Raw genomic sequence first — 22429 nt, 5'->3', positions numbered from 1 at the left:
ATTAATTTTTTTTTAACCTGATGGTGATCCTGAATCATCACTGTAGGATCAAACCTGGGGTGATAGGACTTTGGGTGCTTCTCTCCCTGGAGTAGCCAGGGGGAGTTGAATAAACAGAAGTATTGGAGATGGGTAACCCTACCAGGGCAGGACACTGTCACTGCTCCACCACTGACAGAGAGAAACAAGATGGGGATGAAACACAAAATTAAGCACATCGACATGGAGTTTGTTTGGAGAAGTCTCTACAAATTGCACGTCTGGACTTGAGATGACTAGTGAAGCACACTTTTTTTTTTGTCCTTTTTGAGACCGGCCGCACCGTGCTCAGCCAGTGAGCGCTGTGAGCGCACCGGTCATCCCCATATAGGATCCGAACCTGCGGCGGGAGCACTGGTGCGCTCCCAGCGCTGCACTCTCCCGAGTGCGCCACGGGCTTGGCCCTGTAAATTTTCTTTTTAAACCTTTGCCAATTTTTATATGGGATTATCTTTTCATTTTTATTTAAATGTGTGATTTTATATATTTTATTGATATTTAAACTTCATTATATATTTCATAGCATGGAGGGTTTTAAATATATATATAATCAATCTATATTTTTCTTGATAAGTTATACTTTATACATGCCAATATCACAAAAATATTATTCTGTATTTTAATCTAGAACTTTTATAATGTAGAGTGTGCTTATATTTTAAATACAATTAGATTTTATTTTTGTGTCACATTTTTTCTAATTTGATAGAAATTTTTACCTTCATCATTTATTTAAGTTTTTCCAGGCCAATTTCAAGTGCCATTTTTACTTTAAAATTTCACATATAGCTCTGATTCTAGACTCTGTTTTGAACTATTTGTTTAATTACCCATTCCTGAAGCCATTTAAGCACTAAAGCTTTATTTGTATATTTTGTCCTCTATAAGGCAAGTCTGCTTTAGTTTTTATTTTTCAAAACTGCCTTTTGCTATGTATATATTTTTATACTTCAGGTCAATTTCCAGTTGAAAAATCACATTAGAATTTTCATTTAAATTTCATTGAAATTATGAATCAATTCTGGGAGAATAACATTTTCACACTAATAAGTCTTGGCAAGATCATAGTATTTCCCTATGTTTATGGCAATCTTCTTTTCTGTCTTTCAATAATGTTTAATTATTTAAATTTTACATTTGTTGTAAGCTCATTTCTATATATATTACATTTTTTGCTGGCATCAGGAATGGAAATTTTTATTCACATTAATCTTAAATGCTGCAATAATATTTAAAATCCATTTTCTACTAGATATTATAATTTAAAAGGTTTTCTTTAGTGCCCCAGAGTTAAGAAAGGATAGAACAACCTAGAGCAAACAAAGTCACATGGTAGGAAAGACAGCAAATAAAAGAAAAGAGGGGAATTCCCAGTGATGATATTAAGAAATAGAAGTTTTTCCAGTGTGAACAACAGATGTTCAGAGGAGAAAGAGGATGAAAAATAATCTGTCTATGTGTCTTGGGGACTGCCACCTGTTTGGGATTCAGTGGGGTGAGAAGACGGTGCAGCAAAATGGTGAAAGCCACAGAGAGGTCAGAGAGATTTGGCAGATGGAGGAGTCCTGTGTGCTGTGTCCCATTTCCTTTAAGTATTCTGAGCGGAGATCACCCTACTAACACAGGCAGCCAAAACAAGCAAAACATATCAGCGTACCACGCTTAGATAGATAAGTAGGTAGATGATAGAAGATAGGTAAGTAGGTAGGTAGGTAGGCAGGCGGGTGGGTGGGTAGAGGGACAGATAGGCAAGCAAAACTAACGCTTTGTTTTCGGTTTTCTTTTCTTTCTTTCTTTCTTTCTTTCTTTCTTTCTTTCTTTCTTTCTTTCTTTCTTTTTTTTTTTTATACAGTTATTATATTACTCAGAAAGGGTCTAGAAGTCCCATGAATATGCAGCTGGGAATCTTAATCCCCAGCTACACCACCGTGGAGTTTACAATAAAGGAGCTTTTATATTCCTATTACTTGGGGAGGGTAAAAAGATCGGGGCAGAAGCTGAAGGCTACTTTTGTGAAGATATGGGATAGTTAGAGGGTATGGCTGAAACTCTGTATCACTAATGATATGCCTTGTCTGGCAACAAAGGAAGACAGCAAAGCACAATGATGCCAAGAGAACTGATCACAAATTTTACCAGCCTCAGACTTTATTGGACGCTAGGGCACAGCCCCGAGACAAAAGGCCAAAGATCCTGCAGTGGAGAGTAGAACACACCAACAAGATGACATGGATCCAACTGGCTCATTTCTCTTTGGTAGGGTGACCATATAAATTATAGTCAAAAAAGGTGCTAAAGGAAGGGCACCACAAATATTTAAATTAATATTTTTTGTAATATTAATTTATTAACTGACAAGTTTTATAGTAGTGGCATATAATAAATAGGAATCAAATATGTATATGAATAAAGTGGTTCTAAAGAAATATATGCAGGTATATTAAAGTAAATCAAAATCATTTGGAATGGTCTTTAAAGTTGCAATATTTGTTACTAATTTTGAAATTGATGACACTGTCAATTTACTCTGCTATATGGATTATAATATTTGTAATTGAAAAAATATTCTCTTCTTGATTATGAGAAAGGAAGAAAAAGAAATCTTGGGACTGAATATTTTCTCTTAAGACTCTAAGCTCCCCCAAAAAGATCGTTTTATCTTTAATTAGTAAATTTAAGTTTCTCTCCCTGGAGTCCACCCCAATTAGATGGAATAGAAGTGTTTAGTAAAATATAAACAGTTATAAGCAATTGTAAATGAATGCCACTTTGTTTTTCACATTTAAATGTTGTGTGTATATATACATTCACACACATATATATATATATGTTTTTAACTCTGCTACACCTAAATAACTGGTACTAATCATTACAATCGTGACCTCTGGAAAAATTTATGGAAGTCTTTTGGTAGTTCCAGCACCTTATATAGGTACTTGAATACAACAAGCACTTGGAAATTATTTATTAAATTAATTCTAGGGCAACATTTCAATAATGAGAATTGTTTTATTGTTTGGTAATATTTGAATGTTCTTATTAGTGATATTTGTTTGAAAAAAAACAGACTTTATTTTTAGAGAAGTATTAGGTTCACAGCAAAATCAAGCAGAAAGTAAAGAGTTCCTATATGCCACTTGCCTTCTATTGACGTCCTGCACCAGACTAATATATTTGTTATAACTGATAACCCTACAAATGACACAGTCTGGGTCTGTGGGAGTCTTAAACCAAAGTCTACCAAGCTGTAATTGCCATGTTGCTTCTTCTCCTTATGGGCATCAATGCCGTTACCAGTTGCTGAACATTGACAATTGTTCTGGCCTTGCCCCTCAAGAAGGGCAGGCTCCAAAAGCCTTTTCTGCATCTCTCAAAATTACATGTACACCTTATTTTCCAGCCCCACAGATACTCACACTGCTGTGGTCCATTTGATGTGCCATCACCTTTACTATGCCACCTACAGTTAGCACAATTAATAAGTGTTTATATGTACTTAGATCTCTTTCTAATGCTTCATCTTAGATTCTTTTATCACTCTTCCTGTTTCTAGAACAGTACCAATTCTGTCATCTAAAATTACAGAATAATTTTAGATAGGTGACTCTCAAACATCTATCTCTAATCCTGGCCTCACTTTCAATATATAGGTCCGTGATTTCAGCTATGTTCAACATATAAGTCAATTCTGAGACTTGTTAGCATCAACATCTGCATCTCCTGCTAGCATTTGAAATTCAATCTAAGCCAAAAGAAACCCATAGTGTACAAACACACACACACACACACACACACACACTCACTCTTCTTCCTTCCCCCTTCCCCTTCTCTGTTTCTAATTCAGATATTCAAGCACCTGCTATGTGCCATATACTATTTTAGGTATTGAAAAATATGCCAATGACTAAAACAAAATAAGTCTCTGATTTTATAAAGTCTAAATGCTAGGACGCAAGGTAAGGAAAAAACCTGATGAATATATATATATATATATATATATATATATAGTCAGGTAAGGATAAATACTTTGGAAAAAATAAACAGAAAAGAGGTTATGTCATCTGATTGTGGAATGGTATTTTATAAGATGGTCAGAGAAAGTTACTCCAATGGCATGAGACAGGAGATATAAGCAAAGACTGGCAGAGTTATCCATCAGTGATTTAGACTAGAAACATAAAAAAAGTCTTTAGCTTTTTGTTTTCTCGTAAACGTATATCAAATTATGTGCCAGTTTTGATAAAATGATCCACTGAAATATTACCTCTGACTTATATTCCTGGTGGACCATTAGTCTCTGAATATAGTAGTTTCTTAAAGGTTGGTTGCAATGTGAAATTGGAAACCATATCAATGAACTCTTCAAACACTTATAAATTAAAATCCATTTATTATATTGCATTTTGTATGAATATTTTATCCATGTGTGACTTTTTGTAAAAAAGTGAAAGTGGTATATTTATTTATTTATTCTTTTATTTTTTTTAATTTATCAGTATACAATATAGTTGATTTCCATGTCCTTTTATAAATGCCTCCTTTTCCTCCCTCCCTCTCCTTCCTCCCCACCATCAACATCATATCTGTTCACATGTCTTAACATAATCAAGGAGTTGTTGTGATTGTTGTGTCTTCTTCCCTCCCCACCCCCGTTCATTTGTTTATTTACTTATTTATTATTATTAGCTCCCACAAATAAGTGAGAACATGTGGTATTTCTCTTTCTGTGCTTGGCTTATTTCACTTAATATAATTTTATCTAAGTCCATCCATGGTGCTATGAAAGGTAGTATTTCTTTTTGTTTTTTATAGAAGAGTAGTATTCCATTTTGTAGATGTACCACATTTTCCTTATCCACTCATCTGATGATGGGCAATTAGGTGGGTTCCAACTCTTGGCTATTGTAAATAGTGCTGCAGTAAACATGGGTGTTCAGATATCTCTTCAACATGATGATTTCTATTCCTCTGGGGATATCCCCAGCCATGGAATATCTGGGTCATATGGTAGATCTATCTGTGGTTGTTTGAGGAATCTCTATACTATTTTCCATAAGGGCTGCACCATTTTACAGTCCCACCTATAGTGTAAGAGAGTTACTTTTTCTCTACAACCTCACCAGCATCTATCATTCTCAGTCTTTTGGATATTAGCCATCCTAATTAGAGTGAGATTATATCTCAAAGTGGTTTTGATTTGCATTTCCTGAATACTGGGTGATGTTGAGCATATATTGGGTATAGAAGGAAAGTATCTCAACCCAATTAAAACCATATATGACAAAACTTCTGCCAATATCATCCTGAATGGAGAAAAATTGAAAGCCTTTCCCTTAACAGGAACAAGACAAGGATGGCCGCTCACATCACTCCTATTCAACATAGTGTTGGAAGTATTAGCCAGAGCATTCAGAAAAGAGAAGGAAATAAAGGGCATCCAGATTGGAAAAGATGAAGTCAAACTGACCATGTTTGCAGATGACATGATCCTATATATAGAAAACCCTAAAGATTCTACAAATAAACTCATAAAGTTAATAAATAATTTCAGCAAAGTTGCAGGATACAAAATCAACGCATAAAAATCAGTAGCATTTCTATATTCTAACAATGAACTGGCAGAGAAGGAAATCAAGAAAGCTGTCCCATTTACAATAGCCACCAAAAAATAAAATACCTAGGAATAAATTTAACCAAAAATGTGACAAATTTCTATGATGACAAACCACTGTTGAGAGAAATTAAAGAGGACACAAGAAGATGGAAAGATATCCCATGTTTTTGGATTGGAAGAATTACCATTGTGAAAATGTCTGTACTACCTAAAGTGATCTACAGATTCAATGCAATCCCCATCAAAACTCCAATGACATTTTTCTCAGAATTGGAAAAAACATTCCTAACATTCATATGGAAGAACTAAAGACCACACATAGCTAAAGCAATCCTGAGCAAAAAAATATAAAGCTGGAGGCATAACACTACCTGGCTTTAAACTACGCTACAAAGCTATAGTCACCAAAACAGCATGGTACTGGCATAAAAACAGACACATGGACCAATGGAACAGAATAGAGAATCCAGAAATCAACCCATGCACCTACAGCCACCTGATCTTTGACAAAGGCTCCAAGACCACACACTGGGGAAGAGACTGCCTCTTTGGTAAATGGCCCAGGGAATAATTGGACATTCATATGTAGCAGAATGAAACTAGACCTGTGCCTCTCACCATATACCAAAATTAACTCAAAATAGATTAAAGAATTAAATATATATCCTGAAACAATAAAACTCCTTAAAGAAAACATAGGGGAAACACTCCAGGAAGTAGGATTGGGGACAGCTTTTATGAATATGACCCCAAAAGCACAAGCAACCAAAGGAAAAATAAACAAATGGAATTATATCAAACTAAAAAGCCTCTGCACTGCAAAAGAAACAATCAACAGAACAAAAAGACATCCAACAGAGTGGGAGAAAATATTTGCAAAATATACATCAGACAAAGGATTAGTAACCAGAATATACAAGGAACTCAAACAACATAATGGTAAACAAACAAGTAACACAATTAAGAAATGGGCAAAGGAGCTGAATAGACATTTCTCAAAGAAAGATATATGAATGGTCAACAGACATTTATGACTTTTTAACGTAATGCTTTGGTCATTTTAAAATACTGGTTTTGTGAGCTAATCTTATCTTCTAAATAATTAACAAATTTCATTGTACAATATCAAAAAATCAGTTTTGTTAATGTCACCATTTGAAATCATCAAAAAATTGTTATGTATTAGGAGGGTATCAAGTTCATAGGGTGAAAACAATTTCTCCAAAATTGTAATTTTGACATAAAAATTCAAAATATATCATTAACAGCAAATACTGTCAGTTGTTTCCCTTGACATGTTAAGTTCAGTTCCTTCATCTTTGAGAAAATGATCTGCCAAATACCTAAGCATAATAACCACAGGTTACCAGCTATTTTTGTCAAGTAAAAATGGTATTGCACAAAAAATCAGCTAGCTCAGCTTGCAATTCAATGACACAAGTGCTTTTCCTTGAAAGACTCCTCATATTAGAGTATGCAGCTGAGTACTTTATATGGACTTCCCATTTTGACATACAGAATATTAAATAGATATTTATGTAAAATTCACAAATTGATAAAAAATAATCATTTTTATTGTTTCATCAAGGATAAAAGACATTCTTATATAAAACTGGCATTGTTTTTACTGCGAGATATTTACTGCTTCATGAAGGGTCAAGGACATTCTTAAATAAAAGTGGCATCGTTTTTCCTAAGACATATGACAGTAAAAGAATACAGTAACTTCCAGCACAGTTTGGTGTCACTGCCTTTATTTGTACTAAAGCACCAGAAGTTTTACCCACCATTGTTTTTCAGCATCAGGGCAAATGTTGACACAATGAAAGAAGTAAATACCATCTTATTATGAAAGTGGTTTTGACTTTGTGAGTCCCATAAAAATATCCTGCTAGAGTATTATTTCTAAAGCAAAATTTTTGTTATGTCACTGCCCTGCACAAAAGATTCCAATTGTTCATCATGGCCCACAGGTAGTTTTAAAAATAAAACTTTTTAACCTGGAATATAAACCTTATATAATTTTACATTAATTTGTCTGTTCATTTCATATGCTCCTTCATAAAAACTGGCTCTAGACAAATGAAGCTATTACTATTTCTGTTATAAACCTTGGGAGTTTGCAGTTTCTTTCAAATAATTTTGCTATTTCTTTTGCCTCAAGTGCCTTACCTTCTCTTGCATTCTTTAAATGTCTATCCTGCCTTGCCTGTAAGGTCCAACTCAAACAAGGCCTAAGTAGATATCTCAGAGCACCTCGTACTTCTCCCATGCCACTTATTCTCTACCTGGCAATAACACCTCACATTCCCTGAAGCCTAGCATATGGTTGATGCTCAATAAATACTTTTTAAAGGTACAAGTATTTGGTTGCATTGAGCCATTCACTTACATATTTCACTGCAGCTACCATATAAGATCATTGGTTGAAGTTGGGGTTAATGTCTTTGTTCCCTGAATAAATTATTTTCCGTTGTGAAGCTTATTACAGTACAAGGCCATTCACCTCACAACCTTGATCTCAATAGCCAGTCTGCTCTCTTTAACATTCTCAGACATGTAAAGACCTGCCAACCTACAATCACAATTTGTAGTGACGGGCATGCTGCCAGTATGGATCTGACCTTCACATCTTGGGCACAAGGGATGACAATCAGCTTTGTATCCCATGAATATTCATAACCAATAAAAAAAGCACTTTGAACTCTGTAGAAGAGTATTGGTTTTTTTAAAAGTTATGTTTGGAGATTTATTGAGGCAATACTACCATTTAGTTATTTTCTTTAAGCACCCAGTAAGTTACTCAGAATAAAGAAATTGCCCATGGCCATCTCATTACATTTCTTCTGGTTTCAAACTTAAGTATTTTATGGACTATAGTTAAGTAGCCTAATTTGATTATGAAATGCTCATACCTAAATCACCAAGTGTGGATGATTACTTAACACAAAAGCAAGCTACATATACTGCCTATAAACTGGATTAGAGAATAAATAAAGCTTGTCTTTGAGGGAATTTCACAGAGCTAGTTTCTTTTCACAGAAGACCTTGAGAAAAATTTAGAATGTAAAAACAAAAGAGGTTTCAGTTTATTTTTCTACTTAGTTATCTAAATTGGGACAAAAATCTTATATTTTGTGTTCAGTGATTATAGGTATAAAAGAAGATGCATATCTTATCTGGCAGCAAATAAAAATTGGTGCCTATTTTACTATCTTTAGATCACTGAGAAGTGTACATTTATTTTCTCTCTAGACAAAATGGCATTTCTAATGGACATATTCAAGGACTTAAGAATAAAAGTGAAAGCCTTCTATTATTACCAATTAAATCATTACTAATTGCAGGGTTCAGTGAAATGTATTCTGGAGTAAGCAAGTCAAACACTATGTCTTTTTTTTTTTTTTGTCCTTTTTGAGACCGGCCGCACCACACTCAGCCTGTGAGCGCACTGGTCATCCCTATATAGGATCCGAACCCACAGCGGGAGCGCTGCTGCACTCCCAGCACCGCACTCTCCCGAGTGCAACACGGGCTCGGCCCAAGCACTATGTCTTTGTTGTGCTAAATCCAACAGTCTAGAGGACAGTCCTGCAGGTTCTCACATCTATTCTGGAACCAAAATTCAGATGCACCCTCTCCCCATTCAGTCTGGATGACTTTACAAGCTCTACCAAATAGTGCTTGCTCTATAATAAGCCGTCACACTGATGGTACTTTTACTAAAAACTTTGGCAGCAGAATGCCAGATAGTTACAGAGGTCTTCTGATCACTGGTGATTTTGCTACCCCCACTCGCATTGCCCATAGAGTGGATGCTGCTAGGTCTGCCCAAGGGTCAAGTGAGCGTAGTAGGGCCTCTGGCTCCACTCATCATTACCACAGCTAAATCAGATTCACGTCTCTCTGGAAGACTCTTTCCAGGTATTGAGGAGAGTGGAGGGTGACCAGTGCCCTTCCCTACCCATTGTTCTGTCCACTCTAATCTGTTTCACACCAGTTGTTTCTGATCACTCACTCAGCCTCTTCTCTACAGTGCAAGCTTCTTTCCAGGAGAATTTGTTTGGGACAATTTCTCTTGTGTGCTGCCTCACAGACCTAGAGCTTCTTCTTTCTTCGTCTGACCCCTTGGCTTAGTTCAGAACCACTGCTGCCTCTGTCTTTTAACCTCCAAGGTAGTTGCGCATCAAAGAATTCATCGATCACAGAAACAATAATCCTGCCCCAAGGGTTCCATTTATTTTTGACTCCTCCTCTGCTGTAGCCTTCAAGCATGCATTTTAGCAGCTTCTCACTCATAGTAAAGAAAAAGATAAAATTATGTTTTTCTTAGATACTTCCCATATAAAAATAAGATATTCTAGTTCACTAAAAACTGCTGACTTATTACAAAGTCCCTTAGTTAATTCTATTCTGAATTCACTTTTATTATTTGCTAGAGTTTCCTCCTTCACAAACTATTCCATGTAGATTTTCTTTGTATTCTTATTTCCCCTGAAGAGTGGACATTTCTGTTTAAAATATAATTTTGTCCATTTGGGGACGTGGGACATAGAAACAGATATCATAAACTAAAATAGTTAATTAAATCAAGAAAGGCATCAGGTGTAATAATTCCCTCCACAGATGTTATAGTTTAAGTCATTTTCTAACTAGTGATAATTTCAGTTTTTGTTAAGTGTCCTGAATCATTTGAGAGAGGGTGAGTAGAAACCTAATGGGGTGGAACCAAAATGAAAATTGCTGAAATAATCCAGTAGCTCTCTATCCCAAGGAAAGAATAAAAATGCATGTCCCTTGAAGTTTTTATAAGCCATGTTACACTTTTGATGAGCCTACTTCATTTTCTTACATTATTTGGTGAGTTTTCCACATGAATAGACTTCAGTAGACTCTTGTGAAATGGAATTGGGCAATATATCACTCAATCAGTAAAGTTAAGATGACACTGGTCTTCTCATTCAATGTGACTGTACAAGTATTTTTTATTTCTTTTCTCTGAATGCCCTTTTTAGGCTATTAATATTTTTATTTTGTTTTCCCTAGTTGGGTACACAATGAATGATCTCATTTTTGAGTGGCAAGATGAGGCACCTGTACAAGTGGCAGAAGGACTCACTTTGCCCCAGTTTCTGTTGAAAGAAGAAAAAGATTTACGGTACTGCACTAAACATTACAATACAGGTAGGGGTTGAGTATTCATTTTTACAGTTATGATGTGTATTTATAATATCCAGATGCTTATTAATTATAATGCTAGGTTAACTCTTTTAACTATTTGTGGCCCAATATATTCAATAGTCACAGAGCAGAAAATGGATGCATTTGAAACTTATGGATGCTTTGACTTACTGCATACTGTTACATAATTGGTTTGTATGAGACCAAAGAAATCTTCGTGTCCAGTTATATTTAAATAATTTTTTTGTAAAAATCCCATGCTGACATCATAATGATGATTCCAAAATGTTTCTTTAATTTCCACATGAGCAATAAAGTGTATTTTTTAAAACACTTCTTGGGCAGTAGACGCTATCAAAATAACAGAAATTACTTTTTAAAAAGACTTCATTTGCCCAAACTTTCCCTTTGCCATAGTTTCATGCATTTTGAGGTGTTTTTATCTAAGCTCCTACTACTCCCACTGACACAGGAACCTTTTGTCTTTGAGGACAGATATCAGATATACTCATCAACACTAAAGATTGAGAGGCTCAATTTGATATTTGTACATTCATGAAATCTGTTCACTTCTCTCAATTGGCATAGGCTATTCCCCTAATACCTATTTTAACTGTAAAACCTATTCCTATGAATTCTATTAAAATGTCCATAATTGAGGCATCACTCCATTATGGCAAATCCACAGCCTCCCATGGGCATTAGCTTCTGCTCGTATCATTTTATTATGGTAACTATGATTCATCTGCAGCTCAGCATTTTCCAGAACTGTGGTCTGACCTTTCTCTGTACAAAGTCCCTAGCCTCTCTTATATCCTAAACACATTCACAATATCTTATATAAATAAATAAAAAAAAAAACGCCACTGCCACTTTCTTAACTCAGAGATGAAGCTGATATCTAATGTATCAGGGAGTTTAAGGCTAACATCTCAACACAAAGATAAAGTGCAGGCAAGGCACTGTCCTCAGTCAGCTGTCTGGGAGCAGTTGTATTAATAAACTCCTTTTACAGAAACCTAAAAAGCCTCTAGAGTTCAGTTAGGGAGGTATATTAGTTTCCTACAGCTGCCATAACAAATTATCACAAACTTGGTGGCTTAAAACAACAGAACTGTATTGCCTCACAGTTCTGGAGGCCAGAAGTCCACAATCAAGTTGTCAGCAGAGCCCTGCTCTCTCTCATTGCCCTAGGGAAGGATCCTTCCCTGCCTCTTCCCGGCTTCCTATGTCTGGCCATCCTTGGTGATCCTCAGCTTGTAGGTGCATCACTTCAATCTCTGTCTCCATAGTCACATGGCCTTCTCCCTGGGTGTCTGGGTCTCTGTGTCCAAATTTCCCTCTTCTTATAAGGACACCAGTAATATTGAATACAGGGCCCACTCTAATCCAGTATAACCTCATTTTAACTTGATTACCTCTGAAAATGCCTTACTTCCAAACAAAGTCACATTCACAGTTTCCTAGTGGACATATATTTTAGGGAGATATCTTTCAACCCAGAACAAGAGGTGAAATTGTAAAAATCAACTAGGGATGAATTTTTATGATAGGTCTCGAGACCCTTTCTTAGAGTAAAGCAAGTTTGCATGTTTCCACTGAGTTATCCGCCAAGCTATTATAGCTTAGAGGAAAAGACCTTACATTTATGAATGCCTACTATAAGCAATGAATTGGACAGGTGTTTTCTCAGTTGTTGTTATAGAGATCCCTGAACTTTGCAGTCCAGGAGACTAAACACAATAACCTGTCCAAGATTGCACACAGCATAAAAGCATTTGGTAGTGTCCTCTATCAGTTATGTGGTTAATTTGTTACAGACTCCAAGCCCCATGATGCACATGAAACCTCTGTTATTTTCCAACAATAAGCTCAAATACTATATAGTTCCCCTATGTTACTTATGCAAATGCAAAAAACAAACAAACAAACAAAAACACTAGGTTACATAAGAACCACACTCGTAAATACCTTTTCCTCCTGAAAAATAAAATATACTGAAATTAAAAATGTTTTCACTCACAAATGAACTACACAAACTTAGAAGTTTGTTCAGTTTTGTTTTCATTATCCAAAAGTATTTACAGTATTTGTTATGCACTACAAGGTCCTACGATCTGTCTCCTGCTGATCTCTCCAAAATCTTCTTCTCCCTTCCTTTCCCATACTCAGTAATCTCTTGCCACAATGGCTTCCTTGCTCAAATTCCCCCAACGCTTTCCTTCCTTGGGGCCTTTGTACTTGCTCTTCCTTCTGCACGTAAGGTTTTTCCTCAAATTGTTCCAAGCCTAATATTCTTATGTCCCTTAGGACTACTGAAATGCCAACTTCTGAAATGTCCTATGTAACAAGCATATGTTAAACATCTAAATCCCCCTCTGTTTCCTGCTTTCACTGTCTAAATTTGTATCATTCAGTTTAATGTTTACTTATATATTGTATGTTTCCCTCATTGCCATAAGTTGGTATTAGATTTAGACTATTTATATCTATATTTCTGGGGTCTGCTTCAATGCATAGGTGATGGGTTTTTTTTTATCCAACTTGTTCATTTTTCTCTTTAGAACCACATGCACGCAAGATAAATATATATAAAGGCAATAGTGTGTATGTGTATATGAATACCTTTATTTTCCTCCCCAGCAATATTTATAAAACACTTTTTAAATAAAAACATGGGAACTTTTTTTTTTTTTTTGAGAAGTGCATGCAACTTAAAGCACTTATACAAAGTATCCAATTAGTCAGTAATTGTGACTCATGTCATGAGGTTAGGGGGTTATTTAACAGTGATATCATGAAAATGTTTCAGTTATTCTTGCTCCATTTCATTTCATTTTTTTAACATATATTTTTAAATCTATATTTAATAGAGCTTTAAAAACTAAAGTATTTTTTATCTATTTCAGGAATTTTTAGGCATTCTGTGCATATTTGATAAGTTGGTAAAAGAGTCATGTATGGCTTTCATGTATGTTTCTGATTATTGGATACTTAAGACTGGAATCCAACCTTCCCAGAGTTTATGAACCTTTGTTGAGACTTAAGCCCTGGAATCCCATCCATCCTTCATCCAGAGGGAGTGCCCCTGCATCACTCGTGCAATCTCTTGTGGTCCAGGTCACATTGCTAGAAGCTCTGCACTGAACCCTATCTAGCAATATGCTAGCAATTTTCTGGATGTGTTCTTTGACATCTTCCTTTCATGGCTGGGTCACAGAATATTACTTAAAAAGCAGAATGTTAACTCTCTGACCTCATCCTTCTCAAAATAATTACAATGAAGAGAAAATAAAACCAAGAATTTAGTGATTTAGAAGAATAATTTTTTTTAAGGCGAGATAACATAGAGCAGTAGAGATAATAAAGTAGGAAATAGAACTTGGGGATAAGCAGAAATGTCAACTTACTGTTTCTTCTAAAATATAATCTACTCGTCTATTGGTTACTTACCATAATAGTGGTAAATAATAGAGACACAAAGGCATAAATATATAGAACAAATGTACCTCACTGGTTTTCAGTGTTTTTAAGTTATGTTCAAAGTTACTAATGGGAAATGACACACATTTTGTTTTGTTCACATTATTATTTAAGTAACCATTAATCTTCAATTGCATTTATCCCTTAGCACTTTTATTTATGTATTTATTTTTAATCGACACATATTGATTGTACATATCTATGGAATACAGAGTTATATTTCAGTACATGTATAGAATGTGTGATGATCAAACCAGAGTAATTTTCATGTTCACCACAAAAATTTATTATTTCTTTGTGATGAGAGATTTGAGTCCCTGTCTTCTAGTCATTTGAGAACATACAATAAATTATTGTTAATTATAGATGCCTAGCTCTATGGTAGACCACTAGAACTTATTTTTTCTATACAGCTACAGTTTTGTATCCATTAGACAACCTCTTCCTTCCCAGTCCCCTTCCCAGCCTCTGGTAAACACTGAAGACTTCTGGAACAAAGAGAACCTGGATCTAAATATTTAAAAATCACCAGAAACAGTGAACAAGGGAAGAAAATCTTTATGTAATAAATGTACCGTTCTTCTGTCTACCTCAGAAGCAACTGCTATAATATGTTAAATAATAGATCTTTGAGTACTTTGACAAGTATGATGAAGTGCTGTTCAAGTGTGAAGTAATAAGATTACATATTATATCCTGAAAGAGTATACTCTCTTATTACGTTGCTTCTAGGTGTTCACAGAAAAACAAGAAAAATATTTTTCAAAAACAAATTTGAATATGTGATTTAGGGTCCATTTTCATTGCAATGATAAATTTTATGATAAAAAATTATTACAAAAATGCAATTGTGATATTTGATGCTATAATAAAGACCTATTTTTACTAATTGCTCCATTTATTTTACAACCAACTAGGAAAGTTTACATGTATTGAAGTACGATTCCATCTTGAACGACAAATGGGATACTATCTGATCCAGATGTACATTCCCAGTCTCCTGATTGTTATTCTATCCTGGGTTTCATTCTGGATCAATATGGATGCTGCTCCAGCCAGGGTAGCTTTGGGAATAACCACTGTGCTAACTATGACCACACAGAGCTCAGGATCACGAGCTTCCTTACCAAAGGTAAGTGCACTGAATGAACACTCACATATTTGCACATATACTCATAAAGATATCGTTGTCAGCTTTTGATGGATCTTTTTCAATAGCATTCATTATTCATTACTGACTTTTAAAGTAATATATAGCCAGAGCAGGAAACTTATAAAACACAGATAACAAACGAAGGAAAAAATTCAACAAACCACTTGTATCTTCTATTCACATTTTCTGCTATGATCCCCAGTTACTTTAAATGTCAACAATACTCTTACACAGTATGGAGTTCTCTGTACTATAGGTTTTGAAACATTTAGAAACATAGTAAACATTTATTTAAAATGAATCTACATGGTAATTTTAAATGGTGGCATAGTACTCCATTGTATGGGTATGCCATAATTTACTTACGCTCTCTTAGGACTGACACCATAATGAACATTTATATAATAAATGTTATACACATGAATATTTATGTGTGTGTGTAAATGTGTGTATGTATGTCTGTATACATATATATCTATATACATATATACATATATATCTATATATATAGACACACACACACACACACACACACACACATATATATATATACACACACATAGAGCTTTACACACATATTTTGTATTATTTTCTTAGTATACATTCTTAGAACTGGAATTGCTGCATTGAGAGCTGTATGCATTGATATGTATTGCCAAATTTACCTCCAGAAAAACATTATACCAATTACACTCCCACAAGTATTGTATCAGACTGCCCATAGTGCTGTACTCTGGGCCAAATATGGTTATTATTTTTGTGTTTTTTTCCCCTGTGTCTTTTAAGTAGCCATAGGTCAATAGGAAGGTAAATTTAATTCCATGATTTTGTCCACACTGAGCTACTAGAATTAAAAGAAAACTGTTCCCTCTGTGCAGACTGTAAAGGACCCCATATATCGTTTTATAAGATAGCTGAAATAAAGTATAGGAAGCTCTTTTCCTCCATTTAGCTACACAGAAATAGAAAATTACTTTCTTATTCTAAAATGACTTCTAAGAAGGTTTTTATCATCTGAATTAAGTAATCATCTAAAGCTTCCAACAAACTTCACTATTATTTTCATTGAAATGATGTACTTCAATGTAATAAAAATATATTAACTTTTCTTGTGCATTTGATGCTATCTACTTACCATACCAAGTAAATTATAAATCTACTGTCATGGCTCCCTTAGCCTTTTTTATGAATTGCATTCTATGATTCATTTTATTAGATTGAAATGCCTAAATAAATAAAAGTTGGCCACAAGCTACATTAGCATTAAAAACATTACTTACTATATGAAAAACTTGATATTTAACAATACTCATTCTGCCTAAGATTTAATGGTTGTCTTTCAAAATAGCGTCTATTTTTATTGACACTTAAATGCATTTTCAAAATGGTCCACATCAACTAGAGTTTTATAAAATATTATGCATGTGAAATTATAGATTTGCTTACAAGTTTGAACCAATAAGTCTCAATGCTTATTTATATATGTATAAATGTCTCAAGGCCTCTGGGTAATAGTGAAGACTCCATAGTCAATTTGTAAAGGAAATTTCCGGTTTACTCATTGATCTCCATGAGCTAAACAGAAATGAAAGCCCATTTGTTCCATCAAAATTGTCAACTAGAAAGAAGAAAGCAAAATAGTCCATTTTAGGAATCTATAACTTCCATGAGGCACAGCAGAAAGGCATTTAGATACAGAGAGTAAGGTAGAATTGGGGGAGTGTGAAGGTGTGAACAGAAGAAGCAGAAATAAAGAAATCAACAAATTGAAAAGATTAAATGAAGACATGAGTTTTAAAAAACAGGAAAGGACAGTCTGGAACATCTTCATACTTTTTTAAAGAAATAGAGATTTTTTAAAAGGCAGTAATTTCACTAACATCTCAGGAAAGGAATAGATTTCAACCACAAGCTCAATTATACACATACAGATATACAAAGCCTCTCCATCTCTTTGAACATGGAGATGACGACCAGTAGAAATGTGATGATAGGTTTAACTGTGACCCACAAAAGGAACTGATTAGCAAGTGATATCTTAAGAGAAGATGACCTGATCATCTTACATTTTGTGACAGTTAAGGATTGGAGGTTAAGCATGTTTATATACATTAAAATTTAGAAAAGCAGACTTCGAAGACCCAGGACACACAGCAAGAATTAGTTTATTGGATGAGACAATTCAAATGCATAGAAAGTCTCTTGAAAAGTACAGTTTTGATTCTGTGATTTTGGGGGAGCTAAAAAGGCAGGAGGTGAGGGCTCACATTTGCAGTTAGGAACAAATGTCCCAACCCGTGTACCTTAGCATCTTCTGTTGGCAACCTTGCAAAAGAGTCCTCAGATGCCTGAAAGTCTTGCCCCTGAAGAATCCACCATCTTTCTACTGAAAAATTCTAGAAAGTAGGAAAACAAAATCAAATTCAGAAAAACAATAGATTATCAAACATATGTGGAAGAAACAATAAATTTTTTATTCATCATAATGTTTAGTGTTTTGTCCAAGTTCTATGCCAATACTCATACAGCTCCTGTAGGATAAGAAGAGCTTTAAAGAAACAATCAACAGAGCAAAAAGACAACCTATAGAATAGGAGAAAATAATATTTGAAAACTATGCATCTGACATGGGATTAATATCCAGAATATACAAGGAACTAAAGTTTACAGTAAAAAAAACAAGTAACCTGATTTAAAAATGGGCAAAGGAGCTGAATAGGCATTTCTCAAAGGAAGGTATAAATATAGCCAACAGAGATATGAAAAAATTATCAAAATCACTAATCATCAGGGAAATACAAATCAAAACCACATTGAGATATCATCTCACTCCAGTTAGACTGGCTGTTATTAAAAAGACAGAGAATAACAAATGCTGGCAAGGATGTGGAGAAAGGGGAACCCTCCTACACTGTTGGTGGGACTGAAAATTAGTGCAGCCATTATGGAAAACAGTATGGAGTTTCCTCAGACAATTACAGATAGAACCACCATACGATCCAGCAATCCCACTCCTGAGTATACACCCAAAGGAATGGAAATCGTCATGTCAAATTGATAATTGCATTCCTATGTTTATCACAGCTCTATTTATAATAGCCAAGAGCCGGAACCAACCTAAATGTCCATTGACAGACAACTGGATAAAGGACAATGTGGAATATATATACAGTGGAATACTACTCTGCCATTAAAAAGAAAATGAAATTATGCCATTGACAGCAACATGGATGAATTTAGAGAAAATAATGTTAAGTGAAATAAGCCAGGCACAGAAAGAGAAATTCTGCATGATCTCACTCAGAAGTGGGAGCTGAAAAAATAAACAAATAAAAAAAGAAAGATAAAAGCAATTACATTTATTCATTGAACTTTCAAAAGGAAAGAACAAAACTGAGGTTGCCAGAGGGAAAGGGGAAGTGGGAGGGTGGATTAGCTAGAAATAAGTAAAGGTCCACAAACAATGATTATATTGTGTAATGTTAATATACTAATTATCTAATTATCCTGATTTAAGCATCACATATTGCAAAGAAATATTGATATTTAACACTATATCCCACAGATACATACAATTATGTTTCAATTAAAAAAAAAGAGCTAGGAAATTGGTCAAGAAAACTGAAAGAAGAAAACCTAAAAGAATATACTTTAGCCAGTTCCTTGAGAAATACAGAGCTGAGATCCCTCTCTGATATTTTCTATTGCGTGGCCTCTACAGTGTCATGATAAATCAAGCATGTAATAGCCCAAAACAAGAAGACCCCTGTGATTCATTCCTTGGAACTCAGAGCTATGTTGCATCTCTGCAGTGTTAGCATCAGGTCACCAGGAAAGGATTACATATACATTCTATTGCCAGCACATGTTCAACTTTAGGAGCACGTTCTTACTCTGAGTGCTTGGTGCAGAGTGAGTGACAGAAACTGGCAGTGATCATTGGGCCATATTATGGAAGGCTTTATAGTCTTTGACAACAATTAGGTTTAGTTTGGGTGCAGTGGTAGGCCACTGAAGAATTTTGACAAGGCAAGTGATCACTCTGACTTCTGTATGAAGGTCAGATAGAAGGGATAGAAGTGGAGACAGGGAGACTACCGAGCAAGCTACTGTAGTTCACAGAAAGTGATGGTCTGGTGAGACTGGTAGTAGCAGAGGTGGGGAATAGTGGATGGATTTAGAAAGGAGTTCATATTTTTTAAGAAAACATATTCGGAGGTGAAACAGACAGGATTTGCTTATGAATTAGACACTGAAGATTCAGGGAAAAGCAGGAGTCGAGGGTGGCATTTGGGTAGGTATGGTGATAGTTACTGATGGGGAAGGCTGGGGGAGAGGGTAAACCAGGGTTCTTTTCAAAACATGTTAACTTGGAGATATTTATAAAACAAACACATGTAACTGTCAAAAACCATGTACTTTCAAAGTTATGAAAAGGCTCACCCAGGCCTCTGACTCTAGGGCGTAAGCTCCGAATGGACAGGGGAGCAGACCAGAAGTGAGTTTGCTACTACTAAAAGAAAGCCCAGAAAGAGAGGGAAGGAAGATGCATTCGTGGTCGGCCCTCTTCCATCAGTGGAAAGTGGGCCTAGATCTTAGTCTTCTCTCTCCTTTCCTCACCCAGGGCTATCTCTACCCATACACAGAATAGTTTAGAGAGTTTGGTTAAAAGCACTACCCACGCATCCCCAAACTTCTCTCCCAAAGTCATTGAGTTGCCAACATTTTGTGATCCTTGTTTTAATGTGTAAAAGCAATCCTCCTTAGGAGAACTATGTTTCAGTCAGGAGTGAAAGGGGATCATGACAATCACTCAATTACTTTTCAGTATAAGTTTGATTTATACTAATACCCAATCAACATCTTGGCACTGAGGGAATTATATTTTTGGTTTAGTATGGGTAGAAATAGATAAAATTGGTAGAAGAGACAAAATATTATTTTATTTTGGAAACGCTGGATTCTAGAAAAAAATCTACTTTAAGCAACCCTGGGGAAATCTTGGCTATACAGCAATATTACATATACCTTACCCTTTCTTGTCTGATCTAAACTATCAGTTGATTCCTATTGGCGACCTACCTTCTTCTTTTCCTTCATCTTGTTTCATAGGAACCAGCTAAGGACAAGCTCTGGTACATGTTTTCTGTTTCATATTATCTTCAGATGTACACAAGTATCACCAAGCACACACTAGGTTAGTCTTTTTAAAAATGAGCAAACCTATTAACAGAGACCTTCGAACATAGCATATTGAACAGACTGTACGCACTGCACACATCCACACACACGGTTATAAACTTGGCAGGGGTGGGGAAATCTCTAGATCCCAAGGTCATCCAAAGCTTCACTCTTATCATAATATATTATGACATTCTTGTCTGTAGGGGCTGTTTCAGTCCAGTTTCATTGCAATTATTCTGTATAACAAATAATCCCCAAATCTTCCTGGCTTACAACATTTATTCTTGCTCACAGGCCTGTGAGTCACCTGTGCCTCTTCTGGGCTCGCCTGAGATTAGCTGAGTTAGGGTGGACTTGGATCTAGACTGTGGGTTCAGGTCAGCTCATTGTGTCTCCTCATTTTGGGACTGCAGGTGTCAGTAATGAATGCTTTCCATGGGAGAGTGCAGCAACAAGGCGAGCAGAAACATGCAAGGCTTTTGCTCAGATTGGCACACAATCCCTTCTGATCTCACTCCATAAATTATACCAAGTGTCATGGCCAAACCCAACATTAATGGGATGGGAGAGCATACTCCACCCTCAAGGAAGACCTGGAGAGGAAGGGAAGAAAAAAAAAAGAGGGTTGGGGAACTTGATAGTAATCAGGCTTTTGTATTACTATAACAATTAATAGCTATTATTGTCATTCGTGTTTTTGTCTTCACCACTTAGATACAATATTCTAATATTTACTCAAAATACACTTAACTAATATCACTTTAATCAAGCTCAGTACAAATATGATAAAAGTGGATTCTTTTAAATTTATTATTGTGACAAAATATTAAGTAAATTTAACTTTATGACAAAGTATTCAATGTGAGCAATATATCTAATTTTTAAAAATTTTTATAAATCATATCAATAATGTGGTTCCACATACACTCACTTAGGAAAAAAGAGAGAAAAAGCACAGATAAGGAAAGAATCATTTATTCATAGCCTTTTTGTTAAAAATTATGAGATATAATGCATATGTATACCATCCAATTTTATTACTGTTTGGTAAACAGATAATTCTAAACATGGATGGGTCTCATGATAAGAACAGAAAATGATGGATATCTCTGTTTCTACATTTCATTTTGGAACTAAATTTATTAGGCTTATTAGATCCCATTAAGCTAAAAATCATCAATTATCATGAATTTTCTCTGTACTTAAAATAGGGACAGAGCTGCTAGCAGCATAAATTCTTAAATCTGATGAAACGATTAGGAAAAAGTATATCACAAAATGTATCACAAAGTGTTTTAAAAAGTATATCACAAAGTGAATCACAAAGTTTACAATTTTTAAAAAATGGCATAACATAATAGCTTTGGCATCAAATTAAATTTGAAAACAAAAGATGTACATACAATTTTAAGAGTGTTTTATCTAAAGACTGTCTTAAACTCCTTTTACTGCTTTCATATATATCCTAGAATTATACTGTGAATCCCTAAAAGATAAAAATGGATCTAAAACTACCTCCTTTGCCAGTGGAAGAAAGAACTTTCTCAAAATCAGTGTTAAAAAGCTCCTTACAGGCTTTAACTGTCTTCGTGATTCCAGTTTGGAGCTATAAATGAAGTTCTTAGACTCCAGGGAAAATGAGAATAGGAAGGTATATGATTACAATAAAGGTGATGTTACAGAAATACAAAACCTCCCATACAAAAATTCAGAGGACAGAGAGGTCACACGTACTCGTGTAAGTTAACCTTAACTGAATAAGTCAAAAAAGATAA

General features: G+C 35.1%; 1 protein-coding gene across 2 annotated transcripts in view; it reads left to right on the top strand.

Moving 5' to 3' along the window:
- Nucleotides 1–22429, top strand: part of GLRA3 (glycine receptor, alpha 3) — a 165523-nt gene that overhangs the window by 118736 nt on the left and 24358 nt on the right. For both annotated transcript variants that reach the window (XM_008566334.1, XM_008566335.1), the window contains exons 6-7: nucleotides 10700–10837; nucleotides 15235–15449. In XM_008566334.1, coding sequence (XP_008564556.1) covers nucleotides 10700–10837; nucleotides 15235–15449 — 353 coding nt within the window. The remainder of the gene's footprint in view (nucleotides 1–10699; nucleotides 10838–15234; nucleotides 15450–22429) is intronic.

The sequence above is a fragment of the Galeopterus variegatus genome, unplaced genomic scaffold, assembly GCF_000696425.1.
Source record: "Galeopterus variegatus unplaced genomic scaffold, G_variegatus-3.0.2 Scaffold235, whole genome shotgun sequence".
NCBI classification, from domain to species: Eukaryota; Metazoa; Chordata; class Mammalia; order Dermoptera; family Cynocephalidae; genus Galeopterus; species Galeopterus variegatus.
The sequence above is the reverse complement of the archived record's forward strand: the minus strand, read 5'-3'. Positions and strand labels throughout refer to the sequence as shown.